The sequence below is a fragment of the Pteropus vampyrus genome, unplaced genomic scaffold, assembly GCF_000151845.1.
Source record: "Pteropus vampyrus isolate Shadow unplaced genomic scaffold, Pvam_2.0 Scaffold80, whole genome shotgun sequence".
NCBI classification, from domain to species: Eukaryota; Metazoa; Chordata; class Mammalia; order Chiroptera; family Pteropodidae; genus Pteropus; species Pteropus vampyrus.
The window spans coordinates 454,317-473,176 of NW_011888861.1; the positions used below are offsets into that span (position 1 = coordinate 454,317).

At 35.6% G+C, this 18,860-nt stretch overlaps 1 protein-coding gene and 1 pseudogene across 9 annotated transcripts in view; both read right to left on the minus strand.

The window, feature by feature from the left end:
* Window positions 1–18,840, minus strand: part of CDKAL1 (CDK5 regulatory subunit associated protein 1 like 1) — a 459,847-nt gene extending 441,007 nt beyond the window's left edge. Inside the window, exons 1-4 of one of the 9 annotated variants that reach the window (XM_011362830.2) lie at window positions 18,717–18,840; window positions 17,871–17,914; window positions 8,145–8,317; window positions 6,787–6,899 (exon numbers count right to left, since the gene is read on the minus strand). In XM_011362830.2, the coding sequence (XP_011361132.1) occupies window positions 6,787–6,899; window positions 8,145–8,314 (283 nt within the window). In that variant the 5' untranslated portion in view covers window positions 8,315–8,317; window positions 17,871–17,914; window positions 18,717–18,840. Of the gene's footprint in view, window positions 1–6,786; window positions 6,900–8,144; window positions 8,318–17,870; window positions 17,929–18,496; window positions 18,603–18,693 lie in introns of those variants that run through there. The other 8 variants (XM_011362831.2, XM_023532247.1, XM_023532245.1 and 5 more) reach the window with 8 other exon arrangements.
* Window positions 12,875–12,994, minus strand: LOC111741626 (annotated as a pseudogene).
* Window positions 18,841–18,860: the final 20 nt, after the last annotated feature.

Sequence of the window (18,860 nt, forward strand, 5' to 3'; positions counted from 1 at the left end):
AAAGTGAATTACTGGCAAGTTAAGGAAGTACTTTTAAATAATTATCTTGAGACTACAGCTTTCCTGCACATAGGACATATAGATAAATAGTAAAAGCTTGTAAAATTAGCCTGAAATGCCCACATAAGGAGGACATTTTACAGATCAATAAACAGTTTCTATTTTAATGTACATGAAAGGCTTTGTTTCTCTTTACATAACCTTTCTTTAACTTCTGAACTTTAGAATAATGCTTAGATTCAACTTAATCTATAAGCTGATGGACATCACTTGCATTACAGACACTGTGCAAATGATTAGAATACAATTTATTGTCACTATAATTCCAGATGGACTTTAGAACCTTCAGATAAAAAGCATCACCTTTGGCTACAGAATAAAGAATTTCTGCACGGAAACTCTGGATGACATTAAGAAAAAAGTTCTATTCAGCATATAACTAAACTTTTTATTATACTTACTACTAATACACATAATTTAAGTCAGAAACCTAAATAGCAGGATATTTTAAAAGAATTTTTAAAAGCCAAGGTTAACAAAGTCCTTGTTCTGTCTTTATCTTCAGGTATAAGCTATATAAAATCAGCAACAAACATGAAAATGTTTTGCAAACTATAAGACAGTATACACATGTAAATAATCATGATGGTGAAAAAATCAAGAAGGCTAGATTAAAGAAGTACATGTAGAAGGCAAATTAAGAGCCCTGTACTAAGACAGTGGATGATTCCTTCACTGAATTCCATTAGAGGTTCAAGAAGAATATAGAAATCAAGATGACGTATTTATGTTCCACTGGGAGATGACTTGACATTTAGAATTAAGGAAGTGGGAATGAACCAGGTAACTCTCAGCTGATGCTGTTCTCTATAACAAAAGGAACAGCTTACTTCCAACTCTTAACTCAGTGCTAAAATTAATCAACTGAGTGTGTTTCTGCGGTATGGAGTCCAGTGGTACATACCACCCTTACTCCCATCCGATTAAAAAAAAAAAGGCTTTTACTAAGGTTCATATATAAAAGACTTCTAAAAGAAAAGAAATTTCAAAATGATGGGCAGAAAAAAAAAGACTCTAATAAAAGCCATTATTATTATTCAATTTCCAACAAAATACCTTTAAAATATCAACTGTGAGAGACTACATAGCATAGTGCAGAGCAGAGGCTATGGAGACAGACAGCAGACATGTCTCAATGTCAGTTACAGCACATATTAGTTGAGTGACACTACATATGTCATGTGTCTTCCTTTGCCCTGTCTCAATCTCATCTTGAAAAACACAGAAACTTCATTCCAAAGTTATTTCATTTGGTCCTTAGAGAAACTCATATGAAATGCCTAACACACAGTAGCTTTTAACCAATTCAGTTCCCTTCCATGAAAATGTGTACAAAAATCCTGATTTTACATAAAACTAGCTGGCACGAAATACTGTGTCACCTAAAAGAAGCATAGTACACAAGACATTTTCACTTAGTTGTATTTTGAAGTTGAAGTCCATTACTTTTTCAGCTTCCCATAGAATTAATCTACTCCTTGCCTTAATATTTTTTATTTTACAGATAAACTCAAGATATTAATGTGAAATGTCATGGTTACCAGTTCTTAAGACTGAGATAAAATATCCCACTGACCTCAGTCTTAAAATTTAAAACTACTTCAAATCAAATGGCCAGGTCCAGGAAACGTTTAAAATACAGTCATTTAATTATAATACACGCTCCTATATCAGTTAAACTAGTGTTTATTTCTTTCTACAGAGATATTTTCTTTATTCAAACATGAGATATTGTAATCAGACTTGACATTAGCACCAAGTATGTCTAAAATGTAAATTGTAAATGCTCTTTTAATGAAGTGGACCCTACTTCCCCTTTATTATAAAAAAAATGAAAGAATATGTTAAAGATTGACCACTTACTAAAATAACTTCTAAGATTTAACATACAATATGAAGGCTTTTCCCTTGCCAAGCAACAATATATTTCTTGTCTGCTATAATCCATGTCTAGCTCATTTGCACATTTTCATACCTCCTAGCATCATAACATATATTATGTTCAGAGAACATGGGATGAATGAATAAGCTATATACAAAGAAACTATGAAGAACTGTAACAGCCCAGTAATTTTAAAATGATTTCTCTGAAACTGTGGGCACCCAAGCTAAACACACTATTCTAACTCAGGTAAGCTTATCACAAATATTTCATATATGTAACACACATTACTCTTATGTGTTTATGAACTAGAAGCTCAGTTGATGGCCTTACAAGAGACTATTTTCCATTAACCAAAAAGCATATGTTATATTCCAGAGTAAATGTGACTACAAACTAAACATCTCCCTCTCCAACATCTCTCTCTCTCTCCAACGTATCTCTAACATATTTCTACCACATCTATATCTAAATGAGGGTTACCCCCAAAGCAGTCACCTTGGGAGACCATACCTTATTAGGCTAGACAATGATTATGAGTTCTTTGCTGAAATTATATGAGCTGCGATGTTCTGAAGAAACCCAAAAAGTACAAAAATCACTATTATGAACACTTTTTGAAATCCTTTTAGAAGTTTTCAGAATCGATTAAGATAAACAAAAATGCCTTATTTTTAACTAAAACAGCATTGCTCACTAACAAATCACATACTTTATTCATCAGATTTGGCTTCAAATGACCTGTGAAAATTCTAACACTAAATGTACTCTCAAGATACGAAGCTCTGCCACTACTGAAAACACTGAAAATGATTTACCAACATCTTCAAAAGAAATAATCCAAAAACAATACTCGAAGGCCAAATTACTGGAAAGAAAGTTTATTCCACAAAAATTGCTTTGTTGAAGAAGACACTCATGGAATGTATGCATTCAAAACCTATTTCTTTAAAAAGCCACTGTATCTACAGGGACAGTTTAATTGCTTTCCATGATACTAATTTAATTGTATTACGCAAACATGTATCCATGATTTAATTAATTGTTCTGAGTTTAAGGGAATGACATCATTTCTCAGCAGGTTTCATTCTTTGAATAAAAAGCAAGCACACACTATTTTATATGTTATGAACCACCTATTTCCTCAAAATAATGAGGGTCTGAAAGAGGTAATGAACAAGCCCTAACTGGAATAATTATATTCCTGGTATCACAGTTAAAAGCAGTAATTTCAAGTATATACCCCACATAATCTTTCTTCCCCAAACAGTAAAAATATCTACGATTGGTAACTGAGAGCTAATTTTGAATTTCTCTGTATATTGTTTTCAATCTCTGTGTACATTATGATCTATATTTTATACCTATTTTAATCAAGTATACAATTAAATATTTTAGGCCTATGTTTGATTAATAAAACATTATAAATTATTAAGCAATATAATTTTTATAAAATCCCATTATTTCACAATAATGAAAGAGATTACTGGCATAGGTAATCCAGGAATCATTCATGTCCTATATCAAATCTAAATATAATATCTATAGATTTCCTTCTTAAATGTTTTACAGAGCTAATATTGGTCATATTTCCTGGGCCTACAGCACCTAAACAAGTGAAGAAAGTGGTCCTTTAATCTGCTGCATACAAACCATACTAGAATTAAAAACTGAAGATGTGTTTCTAAAGTGGGGACAATCACATCAACAAGGTAAAGAGACAATCATCCAAATGGGAGAATATATTTGCAAGCAATACCTCCAATAAGGCCCTTTTAACCAAAATATACAAAGAACTCATACAATTCAATAACAAAAAAAAAACAAACCACCCAATTAAAAAATGGGCAGAGGACCTGAAAAGACACTTCTCCCAAGACATACAATTGGCCAACAAACATATGAAAGGATGCTCAACATTGCTAGCTATTAGGAAAATGCAAATCAAAACCACAATGAGATACCATCTCACACCTGTTAGAATAGCTATTTTCAACAGGACTAGTGTTAGAGAGGATGCAGAGGAAAAGGAACCCTCATACACTGCTGGTAGGACTGCAAATTGGTAGAGTCATTATGAAAAACAGTAAGGAGTTTCCTCAAAAAACTAAGAATTGACCTACCATATGATCCAGCCATCCCTCTACTAGGTATTTACCTCAAAGACTTGAAAACATACATCCAAAAAGGTATTTGCATACCGATATTCATAGCAGCATTATTCACGGTGGCCACAACATGGAAGCAACTGAAGTGTCCAACGATAGATGATTGGCTAAAGAAGCTATGGTACATATATACAATGGAATATTACTCAGCCATAAGAAGAGATGAAATACTGCTATTTGCTACAACAGGGATGGACCTTGAGATAATTATGCTAAGGGAAATAAGCCAGACAGAAAAAGTTGAAAACCACATGATATCACTTATTCTGTGGGCTATAAAACGAAAAGCAACAAATAAGCAGGGCAAACAGAGACTCACGGACATGGACAACAGACTAGTGGTTACCAGAGTTGGAGTGGGGGGGGCGATAAAAGGGGTCAAATATGTGGGGACAGAAAGAAATCGAACTACGCACAGTGAACATATAATGCAATATATATATGCCTTACTGTTAAATTGTACACCTGAAACACTAGATTTCATTAACCAATGGCACAAAAAAAATTAATTAATAAAGTGGGGACAATCAACAGCATATAAAAGTAATAAACAAAAACAAGTAATATATGTATATAAAATATACATTGAGATAAATTAATTTCATATTCAAAGGAATGCCTCCTTAATTCTCCCTTTCTACTTTCCCAAATAGGAAGCCAAAAGTAGGTGTACATAACAAAATGTATATAATATTCTTGTTAAACACAACAGGACTGTTATTTTACATAGACGACTACTGTTATAATACCAAACACAAACTGCTAATGGTCTAAAATTTATATTAAAATGTGTTAGATAATTAATAGCACCTAAGAAAGTCATCTCTGATATTTTTAATGTTTTGGGAAATTATCTTAAAGGCTATTTTCTTAATACTCAAACTGCACCGTCAGAATGTGTTAAGGCAAAGCCAAGGTAAAGTATGCCAAAAATTCCTAATGAATAGAGATGTGCATATTTTGAGTATTTTTTCCTAAAGAACAAAAGTATTAACAATGATTTTGCTGTCTAAAAAATAAGTTATCAAAAACACATAGTTAATGACATATGATCATTTAGCTGCTGAAGAAAACAATACTATAGAGTATGTTCCCAATTCTCACAAGCTATCTTGAAGCTAGGACTTGCCCATTACACATACACAGGCAACGTCAAGCTATAGAATAGTGGTTAAGAGCAGTATTTTGGAGTGACAGAGAATTCACTGCCCGTGCCACTTAAGGTAAGACACAACCTCTCCACTCTCACTTGCAATGGCAGTGATGCCACTGTTTTCTCATAACACTAGAACTAAGCAAGATGACATATATGAAGCACTGTCACAAAGCATTCAAATTATGGTGCCATTTAATATACATACAGCTAGATACAGTAACAAATATAAATGTGTGTACATGCCCGTTAATATACTCATTTCCTAGCTCAGTCCATTGAGATGACCTAGAAGCACTGACACTTCCCAACGGCAATGGGCATACCCAGTGTCCAGATCTCTGATCTGATTCTAAACACCATTCTTCTAATGAAGGGGATCAGGGCTCCCTGGAAAGTGGTCACTTCCAAGGCTGGGGAAGGGAAAATATAAGACTAGAATATCTTGTGGTGCCAGAAAGTAAGGAAGTACTCAAAAAAGAATGGGGGCATATTGAGAAGACATGGGAGCCAGACTGAATGAATGAGGTCCTATGGCCAAGTTTAGAACAATGAGCAGCAGAATAAATAATATTATCAGACTACAACCCATAGAATAAAAAAATAGCCATGAGTCCATACTGATATAAATAAGTCAATGAGGAAGAAAGGATAGCTCTTCTTTACACAAGATTCCAATTAATAAATGTGGAAGAAACAACAAAATAAAAAATGACCACTAAGCAAACAATGCAGTAATAACTGTTGCAGACAGGATCCAATGGCAGATACTAAAATTAGTAGACAAAAAGGTTGAGGAGAAACAGGATATTTATTCATTACAATGAGAAAAAATATTAACTTTAGTGTGGAGAAATCTGGTAGACAAGGGTTAGTGCGCTAGTAGTAAGACATCCTGACATCATGAAACCCCTGATATGAGGCTCTGAGAAGGATATAATATCATTTCTGTGCTCTTCTTGCCAAAAATGCATACATAACCTTATTCTACTCATGAGAAAACATCAGACAAACCCAAGTTGAGAGACATTCTACAAAATAACGAATCGGTTTTCTTCAGCAGTTCAAGGTCATAAAAGACAAGAAAACACTGAGGCATTGTCACAGATTGAAAGAGACTAAGGAGATACTACAAATAAATGAAAGGTGAGATCCTAGATTGTAGCCTGGAACAAAAAAAGAACCTAAATGGGAAAAATGGCAAAAGTCAAATAAGATCTGTAGTTTAGATAACACTGTTGCATTAACGATAATTTCCTAGCTTGTTAATTATACTATAATTATGTAAGATGTTAATATTAAAGGAGGTTCGTAAAGGACATATGCAAACACTGTAATTTTACTACTATTTTGTAACTCAAAGTGTTTCAAAATAGTTGTTTTTTTTTTAATATGATATCCATAGTTACATAGGCAATGTATAATAGCTTTTTGTTTTGCCTTAAAATACCCTTGAATTGCTGAAGCTATAAGACATATCTCTAAAAAACTCAGCTCAATAAATACATTACAAATCTAATTACCTGTAATTTTATATCCAAAGGCAGCTAGTTGTCCAGCCATATATTCTCCATCTGAATTATTATGAGAACAACCCCATGTTCGTATCCAAATTTTCTGTATGCCTGGAATAGTGCTATTAAACAATCAATAAGAAAATTTTAAAAAGTAAGTCTCATTAAAGGATTTAAAAAAAAAGTACTAGATGATTTCTGGGCAAATTATGCAAAAAAAAAAAAATACACTCACTGCAACCCATTCACAAGCTATTCATTAAATGCACCAAGTTAATCCATAATCTATTGTTACACCAAAAGTCTAAAATCAAAAGAAAATAACCACAGGATCCTAATGTAAAGCTCTCTACATAAAAATATCTTTTTCTCTGAATTGGATTTGAGAGAAATACAAATTCAGTACTACTAATGTACTGCCAAGTTCAACTCTTAGAAAGGTACATGTAACAGCAAAGAAAATGGATCCAGTAACAACAGCAAATGAAAAAAAAAAGTAAATACATCTATTTGCTCATAAAGAGACGATATACTACCTACAATCTTTATTTTATAACTTACTGATATAAATAACCGAATCAAAATGGAAAAACTGTCACCCTATGGCATTCATAAAAGTACTTCATATACAAATATAGAGTTCTAAAAATATAATCATTTTAGGAAGGAAAAACTTAGATTGCCTTGATAATTTATAATTAAACAGAAATTATCTTAAGGACATGTTCAGGACAAATTTGATAAACAAAATACAAGCAAATTTTAAGTTCATAGCTTTTAAAAGCTTAATATTACAAACGAAATCAAGTATATTAAAATGTTCGACAATTTACTAGATAAATAAATGTTGACATATTAAAACTATACAACGGCATAATCATTTCTGGCTAGGCCATGTTAGAATTTCACTAGAGACCTAACATAACAGTGTAAACAGCACAATAATTTATTTGTGCCCAATGCCTTTACCTGATGCATAAGTATTTATAAATTTGCTAAGAAAAATTAAATGCCTCAACCACTACTGTCTCATTAGAACCACAAATTCCGGTTAAAAAAAATTTAATTCGGAAGTCACAAAAATTACATACTAACTACAGTAATATCAAAGAGATGGGGAGGTGTGGAGTAATATCTTTATACTAAATAATGTCCTAGGCCTCACCTTCAAGGAACACATGATTTGACACTTCTTTAACCAATCACTTCACCAAATTAAAAAACATGCAAATAAAAAAATAAATCTACATATTTCATCTCAAAATTTCAGAGGTTTTTTTAAGAGACGTTTTACATATCACAAAGACCAGTATTACCAGCTTCTCCCCTGAAACAATACCAAATATAATTTCAAAAAAATAGCTTACCTATCGCTTGGTGGACTGTTTTCCTCTTGCAAATATTTTTGGGTATGTCGCCTTCGCACCTTTGGAACAACGTGCTTTCTTGCAAAATGTCTATCTTGTGGTTTTGAATCTTCCTGTGACACGATATCTTCTATGTCATCCAGTAGTGTACCACAGGATGCAGAAAGCATCTTCTCCATCACATAAAAAGGTTATAAATGATATGAGTCCCTCAGAAAATCTGTTTAACATAGCATCACTTATTAAATATCCTTTCTTAACTTGAATCCAATAAAGCCTTTAGATTCAACTTTAAGTTTACAGAAAATGCAGAGATAAAGAAACACAAGGAAACAATCAGACAAATCCTATTGATAGTGGGACATTCCAAGGTTCAAATGGAAGGAACTATGTCTTCAACAAATCAATATCATGAAGAAAAAAGCAGGAGAGGAACTGTTCAAGATCAAAGGAGACTTAAAAGCCTAACAATTAAACGCAACTCATGCTCTTGTTCAGATCCTACAAATTTTGGGAACAACCAGGGAAACCAGAAGGTGAACTTGGTATCGTTAATATCAGGATATTGCTATAAATCATTAGATATAAAGTATCATGTTTATGTTTTAAAATCTTATTTTTTGACACTCAATACATTATTTTTATATATTATAAAAAAATTTATTTTTTAGAGATGTACACTGATATTTGGAGGTGAAATGTCATTATATCTATAATTTGCCAAAACAAACATGAGATTAAGACATATGGGAAAACATTTACAACTCTTAAATCTAGAAAACAGAAATGTTGGTGCTCATATCCTATTCTACTTTCTCGAATGTTCAAAATTTTTGTAATTAAGAAAATATAGACATAACTTCCAGGAAGACAGAATAGACATAATTTTCCCTATCCCTCCTGCTAAGTACAACTAAAACTCTGGATATTATATATAAAATAAACATAAGACTTTGAAAAGCAGAGAGAAGAAGGCAGATAGGCTAGGGACATTGGAACCCAAGGAACAACGCAATGGTAAATTCCCTGGGGTTTCTTTTGCCTCCTATATCCCAGACTTAGGGTTGAAGAAGCCAGTGACCCAGAAGTGCCAACAGATGCAAGTAATAAAAGCCTCCAACTAAAGCCTGTTTTCTTGTCAAAGAACCAGAAAAGTAGCAAGACAGAAAACTTTCAGACAATAACCATTCTACTAAAAAAAAAACCCACAAAACACAAAACCATGGTCTCACCTCCAGACAAGCCACAAAGGCCAAGTGGGGAGACCTGATTGCTCCCCTACAAGGCTACAATAAGGTGCCTTGTAGGACCAGAGAAAGCCAAGTAGGGATCCTTTATTTTCAAACCAAACAACAGGTAATGAAGCCATACTCCCATCCTGCAGTGTCAGTGAAATGTTTTTGTAGACATAGTGAGATTGTTCTAAAATTTACATGGAAAAGTAAAGAAATTAATATATTTAAAACAACTGGTAAAAAAACAAAAAGAATGAAGTGGAAGGAATTGGCCTGCCCCATTTTAAGACATACTGTATAGCTACAGTAATCAAGACTGTATAGTATTGGTAGAACACAAACATAGATTGACAAAACAGAACAGAGAATCTGGAAATAGACCCAAACAAATATGGTTTTTCACAAAAGTGCAAAAGCAATTGAATGAATGAGGAAAGAACCTTTTCAACAATTAGTACGAGAGCAATTGAATACTTACAGACAAAAAAAAGACACAAAATTCAAACTATATCATGGACTTAAATACAAAGTGTAAAACTATAAAAGTTTAGAAAAATTCATAAGAGAAAATCTTCTAGACCCAGAGCTAGATGAAGAGTCCTTAGAGGTTGACACCAAAGGCACAATTCATAAAAAGAAAAATTATTCAATCCAGACATCATAAAAATTTAAAAATTTATCCTCTGCACAAGACTTCTTTGAGAGAATGAAAAGTCAAGCTACAGAATAGAAGAAAATATTTGCGAACCACACATCTGACAAAGGAGCAGTATGTAGAACTCAAAACGCAATATTAAAAGCACAATCTAATTAGAAAATAGACAAAGGACATAAAGAGACATTTCACCTAAGAGGATATACAGAGGACAAATAAACACATGAAAAGAGATTCAACATTATTAGCCATCGGAGAAATACAAACTAAAACTATAATGAAATACCACACCACTATCAGAATAGCTAAAATTAAAAAATAGTGAAAACACTGAATGCTGGCAAGAGTGCAGAATAAGTGGATCACTCACGCAGTCCTGGTAGAAATATAAAATAGTATAGGTGCTCTGGAAAAAAGTTTGGCATTTTCTTTAAAAAACTAGTCATGCAACTATAATGCAGCCTGGCAACTGTATTTCGAGGCGGGGCGGGGCAGTGGGGGGCCAGGGGGGATTATCCAAGAAAAATAAAGACTTATAATCACAGAAAAATCTGAACACAAATGTTTACAGCAGCTTTCTTTGTAATAGCCAAAACATGGAAATAACCCAGATGCCCACAATGGGTTGAACGGTTAAACAAACTGTGGTTCATCCATACCATAGATTACTACCCAGCAATTAGAAATAATGGATTATTGATACATGCAACAACCTGGATGAATCTCCAGAGAACTGTGAAGAATAAATACAGCCAAACCCAAAAGGTAACATACTATATGATTACATTTATATAGCACACTTGAGATTAAAGTAACAAAATTATAGAAATGGAGAACAGAATAGTAGTTGCCCAGATTGAAAGAGAGGATGAGTGGGAAGAAAGTAAACATGACTATAAAAGGACAACATGAGAGATCTTTGTGGTGATGGAAATGTTCCTATATCCTGACTATATCAATGTCAATATACAGGTTGTGATACTGTATTACAGTTTTGTAAGATCGGTAAAGTGTACAGCATCTATACATAACTTTTATAAATGTAAATGAATCTACAGTTATGTTAGAATAAGATACTGAAAGAAAAAAACTTTCAGAAGAAAGAAAATGAAAACAGACAATGAGTACACTTACTGGTAGTGCTATTAATACTATGTCCAGACAAGAAGCAAGTGCTCACAGAGTCATCCATTAACCATTCACAGCAACTCCCTGAGGCAGGTGGTATTATTAGCCTCACTTTAAAGTGCAATCTGAAACAGAGAAGCTAACTTACCCAAAGCCACACAACAAGGATTCCAGGTCAGATTAGCCCAAGCCCTCATGCTGTGTGGTATCCCACTGCCTACTTAGTGTATGTACACTGAGTGACCACTGTTCTTCATCTGTGTTAAGGATCCTATACTCTCCTCTGGTCTCAAGCCTTTCTAATCAATTTTCCTTTTCAAATGCCAGATTCGCATTTCTCCATTAACAACTTTTGACTAATAATGGCTTCCAGCCAGACTCATTATGTACCCTTTACTGTAATGTACTCTTTACAACTATGACAGATTATGCCCTGTAAATCAGACAAACCTCTGTTCAAATCTCAGCTAGCTTTACATTCTTAGTAGGAGCAAAAGATTAGAAATAACCCAATGGCAATCAATCAAGATCTGGCTAACTTATAGTTAACATGCATACAACATGGGCACTGCGGAACTATCCATCACAGTCCTCCTCCTTCCCTAGACACGGGAATGGGGCACATGAGCCAGGCCTGCCAGAGTAACCCATCTTCCTGGCCACACTGATTAGTGTGTGATTAGTTCAGGGTTGGATATGACAAGCCCAGCTAATCAGAACCATCACAAGGACTTCTATGCCAAAGCTAACAGAAGAGATGGCTTCTCTTTTCACTGAAGTGGTTATGTTGGGAGGATGTCAACTTGAGAATGCTGGAGATCATCTGCCAGTCACAGTGCAGAAGCATACCTAAAGAATGAAACCTAGTAAAAGGTGGAGAGATAAAGAGCCATATATGACATTATCCGAGCACGTGGATCCAACTAACGCCTGAAGCCAGATACTGCCCCACTCTGCCCAATCATGTGGGCCAATAAATTTCCTCTGTGACTTAAATTAATTTGAGTTAGATTTTCTCTCTTGTAAACAAGAGTCCTGAACAACTCAGCAAACTAGGTAAGGTGAAATAAACTAGGCCTTTCTCAAATTGGTTCTATTTATTTGAGATACTAACTATCAGTGAAAAAACAGTTCTGTGGTCAAATATATTTAGGAAATTCTGCCTCCTTACAGATTCCTAGTACACACTGGTAGAGCAAAGACTATGAATAACTGCAGTATAAAACTTAAACTTATTTATCTTAGGAATTTTCTGAAAATTTATTTCTCACATATCTCCTCTTAATGAGGCTAAAGATGGTACTGAAAGCAGAAAGCTTGAATGAAGCCAGTCACAGAACCCCTCCCACACTCTGCACAGGTGGATGACTTCCTTCATTTACCGGAAAATGGTTCTTTGCCCATGTACTCAGCCTAACTATTTGTTATTATAACTGTCCATCTCCCTAAGAAAAAGCCTTCAACTCTGACCCACTCAAGCAAAGAATTCTAGTCATGCCCCATTTTCCTGCATCATCACTAATTATCTCCCTACTGAATCATTACTATCTGGATACAAACATACTATTATTTCTCCCATTTAAAAAACAAAAACCTTACCTTGACCCCACTTCCTCCACTTACTATCTCTATCACATTTCTCTCCTTTAAAGAAAACCTCCTTGCAAAAGCTATCTATCCTTTCTTTTTATTATTATGATTATTATTATTTATGCCTATAGCACCTGGTCTTCCTAGGTGGTCTCCCATCCAAGTACTAACCAGGCCCGACCCTGCTTAGCTTCCAAGATCAGACAGACATCAGGCTTGTTCAGGGTGGCATGGCTGTAGACCATGGACCGTGGTTCCATTGGGGCGCGAACCCAAGACCTTCTGTGTGTAAAGCAGACCTGCTAACCACTACACTATGGAACCACATCCGAGCTAGCTATACTTCAATATCAAATTTTCCCTTCCCATTCTCTCATGAACCAAGTTTTCACCCCACCACTCCACCAGACTTTATCATCATGATTTCAGTGACTTCCAACGATATATACAATGATCAGTTCTCAGTCATCTTATATGACCCCACATGCAGCAATTGACACTATTAACCTTCACTGGCTTCTAGGACACCACACTCTCTGAGTTTTCCTTCTACCACATTAGCAACTCCCCAAGTCTCCTCTGCTTCTTCCTCCTCATCTCTCCAACTTCTGAACATTGGAATGGCCCCATGGCTCAGTTACAGGACATCTCCTTTTGTTACAGACATACCTTGATCTCATCCAGTCCCATGTCCTTGAAATATCAACTATATGCTTATTTAACCAGCCCTAGTCCTCCCCTGAACTTGACTCTCATGTCCAACTGCCTATTCAACACCCCTGCTTAAATGTCTAAGAGTTATTTCAAACTTAAAAAGTCAAAAAGAGAACTCTTGAGCCTCTCTCCACCTTATCCCACAAACAACCACCAAACACCACACCAGATCTTTCTATAACTTGCCGATCTCATTTAAAGGCAATGCCAACCTTCTACCTGGTCAGGCCAAAATCCTGGAATCATCCCCAAGTCATCTTTCTTTTACCCTAACTCAATCCAACAAAATCCTGTTGGCTCTATCTTCAAAATATATTCAGAATCTGACTATTTTTGACCATATCCACTGTTACATTCTTGGTTCAAACCAATATCAACTCTTGCTTAGATTATTAGCAGTTAGTCTCCCTGTTTCTACCCTTAATTCCGAAGGACATTTCAGCACAGACGCCAGGGATCCCTTTAAAACCTAAGTTCATCTCAAGAAATTAGTATGTTACGCTGAACTAACTTGACGAGAGTAACCATCCATAGAGCTTGTTTTCCAAAAAAAAAAAGTACTGTTTAGAGTAGCAAAATTATAAGCCTACCTAGGTATGTTGAAAAGCCCTTTGAGTAAGTTTTGTGAATGGAAATGTAGTGCTCAAGTCACATTCTGCTTTAAAAGGTTGTTACAAATACAGATGAATTAAAAAAAAAAAAACAACTTTGTCTTCCACTTCAAAATAAAAACCCAAAATCACTACAAAGATCTATAAGGACATATATAATCAGCTTTCCTTTTATCTCTCTAACTCTCCCCTTTACTCTACTCAGGTACACGGGCTTCCTTACCAGTTCATATCTACCAAGTATACACTCATCTCAGGGTGTTATTTTTGCCTAGAATGCCTTCAAGCCCTTCAGGACTTTGCCTAAATGTCACCAGCAAGGTCTTTCTGAGCAAATCCCACCTCACCAAATATACCACACTTCCTATCCCCATTTCCTACCTTGTTTTCTTACCATGGCACTCATCACCTGTTTAGATGTTTTCATTATGTTATTGTTATCTCTTTCTACTAGAATACACTCTGTGAGAGTAAAGGTTTTTATGTGCTTTGTTCACTGTTTTATCCCAGGTGGCACCTAGAACTACGTCTAGTGCATTGCATGTTCTCAATAAATATTTTTTACTATACACTACCCAGGCTGTACCAACTATATTAACCTGTTAGATATTCTCTGAGTACGCCAAACTAGCTTCTGACTTCACTTCACAATCACTATTCCTCTGCATAGAATGTCACCCCCAAGATATCTGTATGGCTTGATGCCTACTTATCTAATCAAATGACACCTCCTCAGAGAGGCCTTTCCTAACTACCATGTCTAAAATAACCACACACTGACCAAGCACCCCCACACACTCTCACTAACCTCTAACTCTGTTTTATACGTCATTTTTCTTCATAGCATTTACTTACCTGACACTATCTAACTGCGTCTGTCTTTCTCATTACGGTGTAAAGCCCACAAGGACAAAGACATCATATTTTTCACTATTACATCTACACCTACACATAAACAATGTGTAGCACACAACAGGTACACACTATTTGTTGACTGACTGAATAAATTCACAAAATTCTTGTTTAAACTGAATGTAGCTAATCTCCCTCTAACACAGGAAGAAATTCTTACACTGGATGGAAAGTTGAAGTAAATACCTAACCCCTAGCGTTTCTTCTATCACTATTATTCTATGAAATAAGTGAGAAAGGCTAAGACCAGATAGTGCCTTTGAATGTTACTAAAGAGCTACTGAAGAACTTTGAATTGAATCACATAAATAACAGAAGGAAAATAGAATGTAAGAAGAGAGTTGAGAGGGGTCCACTGCAGTAGACATACAATATCACAAAGTCAGAAAAGTTGAGAACATTGCTTAGCCTCTTATTTCACATTACTGAAGCCCACAGAAGCTAAAACATTTTACACTGGTAGAGCTAGAATTAGAACCTATGCCTTCTATCAACACCAAGCTCTCCCACTCTGGCTCTGCCTCATTGGCAAAGCACAAACAATCCAAGAGTCTAATGGGACCCCAAGATATAAACACATTCCAGAAAAAAAATGGGCAAAGGAAACATAGGCAACTCACTTAAGAAATGCAAATAGCTAATAAGCATAGAAAAGAATATTCCAACACACTAATAGCAAGTATTTAAACATGAATTATTTTTCATCTACCACAGTAATAAAGACTGACAAAAACCCCACTCTTCGTTGAAAGCATGATAAATCTGGCATACCCTTTCCAGAGGGCAATCTGGCAGTACATATCAAACTTTAAAATATATATATCCCTTGACCCAGCAACTCCGTTTGTAGAAATTCACTCAAAGGAGACAAAGATAATATAATGCAAAGATCCCTAAACCCAGCATCAATCATATCATAGCATCTGAACAATCTCATTCATCACTACTAATAAAAGTTTTTACTTCCAACAATCAGGTAGAGGGAATTTTTAAATAAATAAGTAATGAGGAAATGGAAGTTTGACAACAAAATGAAAGCAAAATAAGTTAAATAGAACAACAGGATCATATAAAGTTTTTTCTCAAAAGTAGAAGAAATCCAGAAGATTTTAAGGAAATAAAAACAAAGTTAGTGGAAAGGGAGATATTGAAAATGACAAAAGAGAGAATGCAACATCCTAGAGTACTGGTAACTTACATAGGTGATTTATTAGGAGAGCTTTTATAAAATCAAATACCCAGGTCTCATTCTGAATTAGAATCTCCAAGAGTAGAATGTAGGGATGAGAATGTAAAACCTGCCCAGCTGACTCCACTAAACACCCTAACTGAGAACTACTGTTGCAACAGAGGTTCTCAGTCTTGAGTGTTTATTGTACTCACATGATGAGCTTTTGAAAATTACAAACTAAGCCCCGGAACAGTTCAATCAATCTCTGGGAACAAAGATTGAGCATCAATAGATTTTAAAACTTTCCAGTAATTCTCATGTGCGTAGCCACAGTTGTGAAACAAAGATCAATGACAGTAGTTTTCACAGGGTGGTTCCCAAACCAGCACAATTAGAATCACTGGAGAACATGTTAGAAATGAAGGCTCAGGCCCCACTCTAGACCTACAGGATCAGATATTCTGAGTAAAGCCCAACAATCTTTAACAAACCCTCGCGGTGATTCTGATGTACACTCAAGTTTGAGAAATCACTGTCCTAGAGTTATTCTTTCATAAAAATCATCTAGAATGCTTGTCAAAAATATATTACCTGGTTAGCTGATTTTCAACAAGGGTACCAAGAATATTCAACAAAGAAAGAACTGTCTTTTCAACTAATCGTGCTATAATCGAATAGCCACATGCAAGAATGAAGTTGGATTCCTACCACACTTCATATATAAAAATTACCTCCCATCCAAGTACTAACCAGGCCCGACCATGCTTAGCTTCTGAAATCAGACGAGATTGGGCGCATTCAGGATGGTATGGCCGTAGGCTAAAAATTAACTCAAAATGGATCACAGACCTAAATTTAAGAGCTAATGCAATATAACTCTTATAAGAAACCATAGGTGTAAATATTCAAGATGTGAGATTAAGCACTGGTTTCTTAGTCATGACACCAAAAGGACAAGCAACAAGTAAACAGACTGGACTGCATCAAAATTTTAAAAATTTATGCTCCAAAGGACACTATCAAGAACGTGAAAAGACAACTCACGCAGAGAAAAGATTTGCAAATTATATATTTGATAAAGGTCTAGTATCAGAATACAGAAAAAATACAACTCAACAACAGAAAGACAAATAACCTAGTGTAAAACATGGGCAAAATATCTGAATAGACGTTTCTCCAAAGAAGATATACGAGTGGCCAATAAGCACATAAAAGATGTAACATCATAAGTTATTAGGGAAAAGCAAAATCAAAACCACAAGATAACCACTTCACACCCACTAGGATGGCTAAAATCAAAAAGACAGAGAATAACAATGTTGACGACAATATTGATTAGAGCACCCTGAGAGAAAGAGAACAGTTAGAAGAGGAAAGGATACAGGACCAAGCCTTGAGGAACTTGGAATTTAACTGCCGAATAGAAGGGAACCAGCCTTTCATAGAAACCAAGAAGCAGCTACCAGAGAAGGAGAAAATCAGTGGGCCATAGAAGGCAGAGGCAGAGAGCACATCAAAGTGGACATGGTCAGTGCTACGCAATGCAGATGAAAGGGTAAGTAAAATGAATGAAATGTTTCTTGGACTTAGTGATATGGAGATCATGGTGTTTCCATACAATGATGGTGGCAAAATTACTAAGAACGTAAGCTTTCTGCACATTATAATGTATAATATATCACTCAAACATAAAAGGTTTAAAATAAGTACCGTGATTATCTGCAATTAGTCTCAAATCCTCTTGAAAGACGAGTCTGGAAAATAAAAACTGATTAGAAAAAGCAAGCTCGCAGTAAGTTCACAAAATCGCAGTAAGGACTCTTTAAAACCACCTAAAAGGGATTAGACTCCATAAAAAACTGCTCTTCTTTATACAGCAAAGTTAATGATATTCCATACTACTTCCAAAAGCTTACTGATTAAAACAGGTGTTTTGACTCTGCCATAATTGCCATGACTGATGAGATTCAGTGTCTGGCCATGATAATACTCTCCAGCACTACATCACGTCTGCGTGATTCAAGAAATACCAACTACAAAACAGGAATAAGGCAGTGAAGTAAATATCCAGATTACCTTCCACCCGAAAGACACCTGTCGCCCGAGATTCAGAAAGAGATTTTATGAGTAAATGAGAAGTGAAAAAAACAAGACCCCTACCCGTCTAACTTAAGTTTAAAGTCATAATGAGATACAGCTCTGAGAAAGCTGGGTAACTGCGAAAGCCTCCTCCCGTATCAAGAATTCACTAAAGCAGAAAGTTGGGAAAACCAATGAAGTTAAACTTGACAATAAGGGAAAAAGTCCCTTAAATACTCCTTACAGCCCTGCAGCACCTGAGACAACGACCCTGTCTTCACTTTGGGCAGTGCTACCAGCCTCCTTGTAGCCCAATCCCAGCTGGCAAGTCCCCTTTCAACTGCCAAACCAACCAGCAAACAGCCAGAAAAAGATTAAAACTGGGAAACACGACTCCGCAATAAAAGGAGCTCCGGCCACACTCTACCCAACACGGATCCACCCGCCACCTTACCCAGTAGTCAGGAAATAACAAACCAGTCCAAAGTGAGAGAATCAACACGCCGCTCTCCGGAAGCTGCAGAGACTTCAGATGGAGCTCGCCATGACACATACGTCCCGCCACGTTCATCTACGCATGCTCAGAGACGGTGGCCTGGAGAGGTCAAATTGCATCATTGC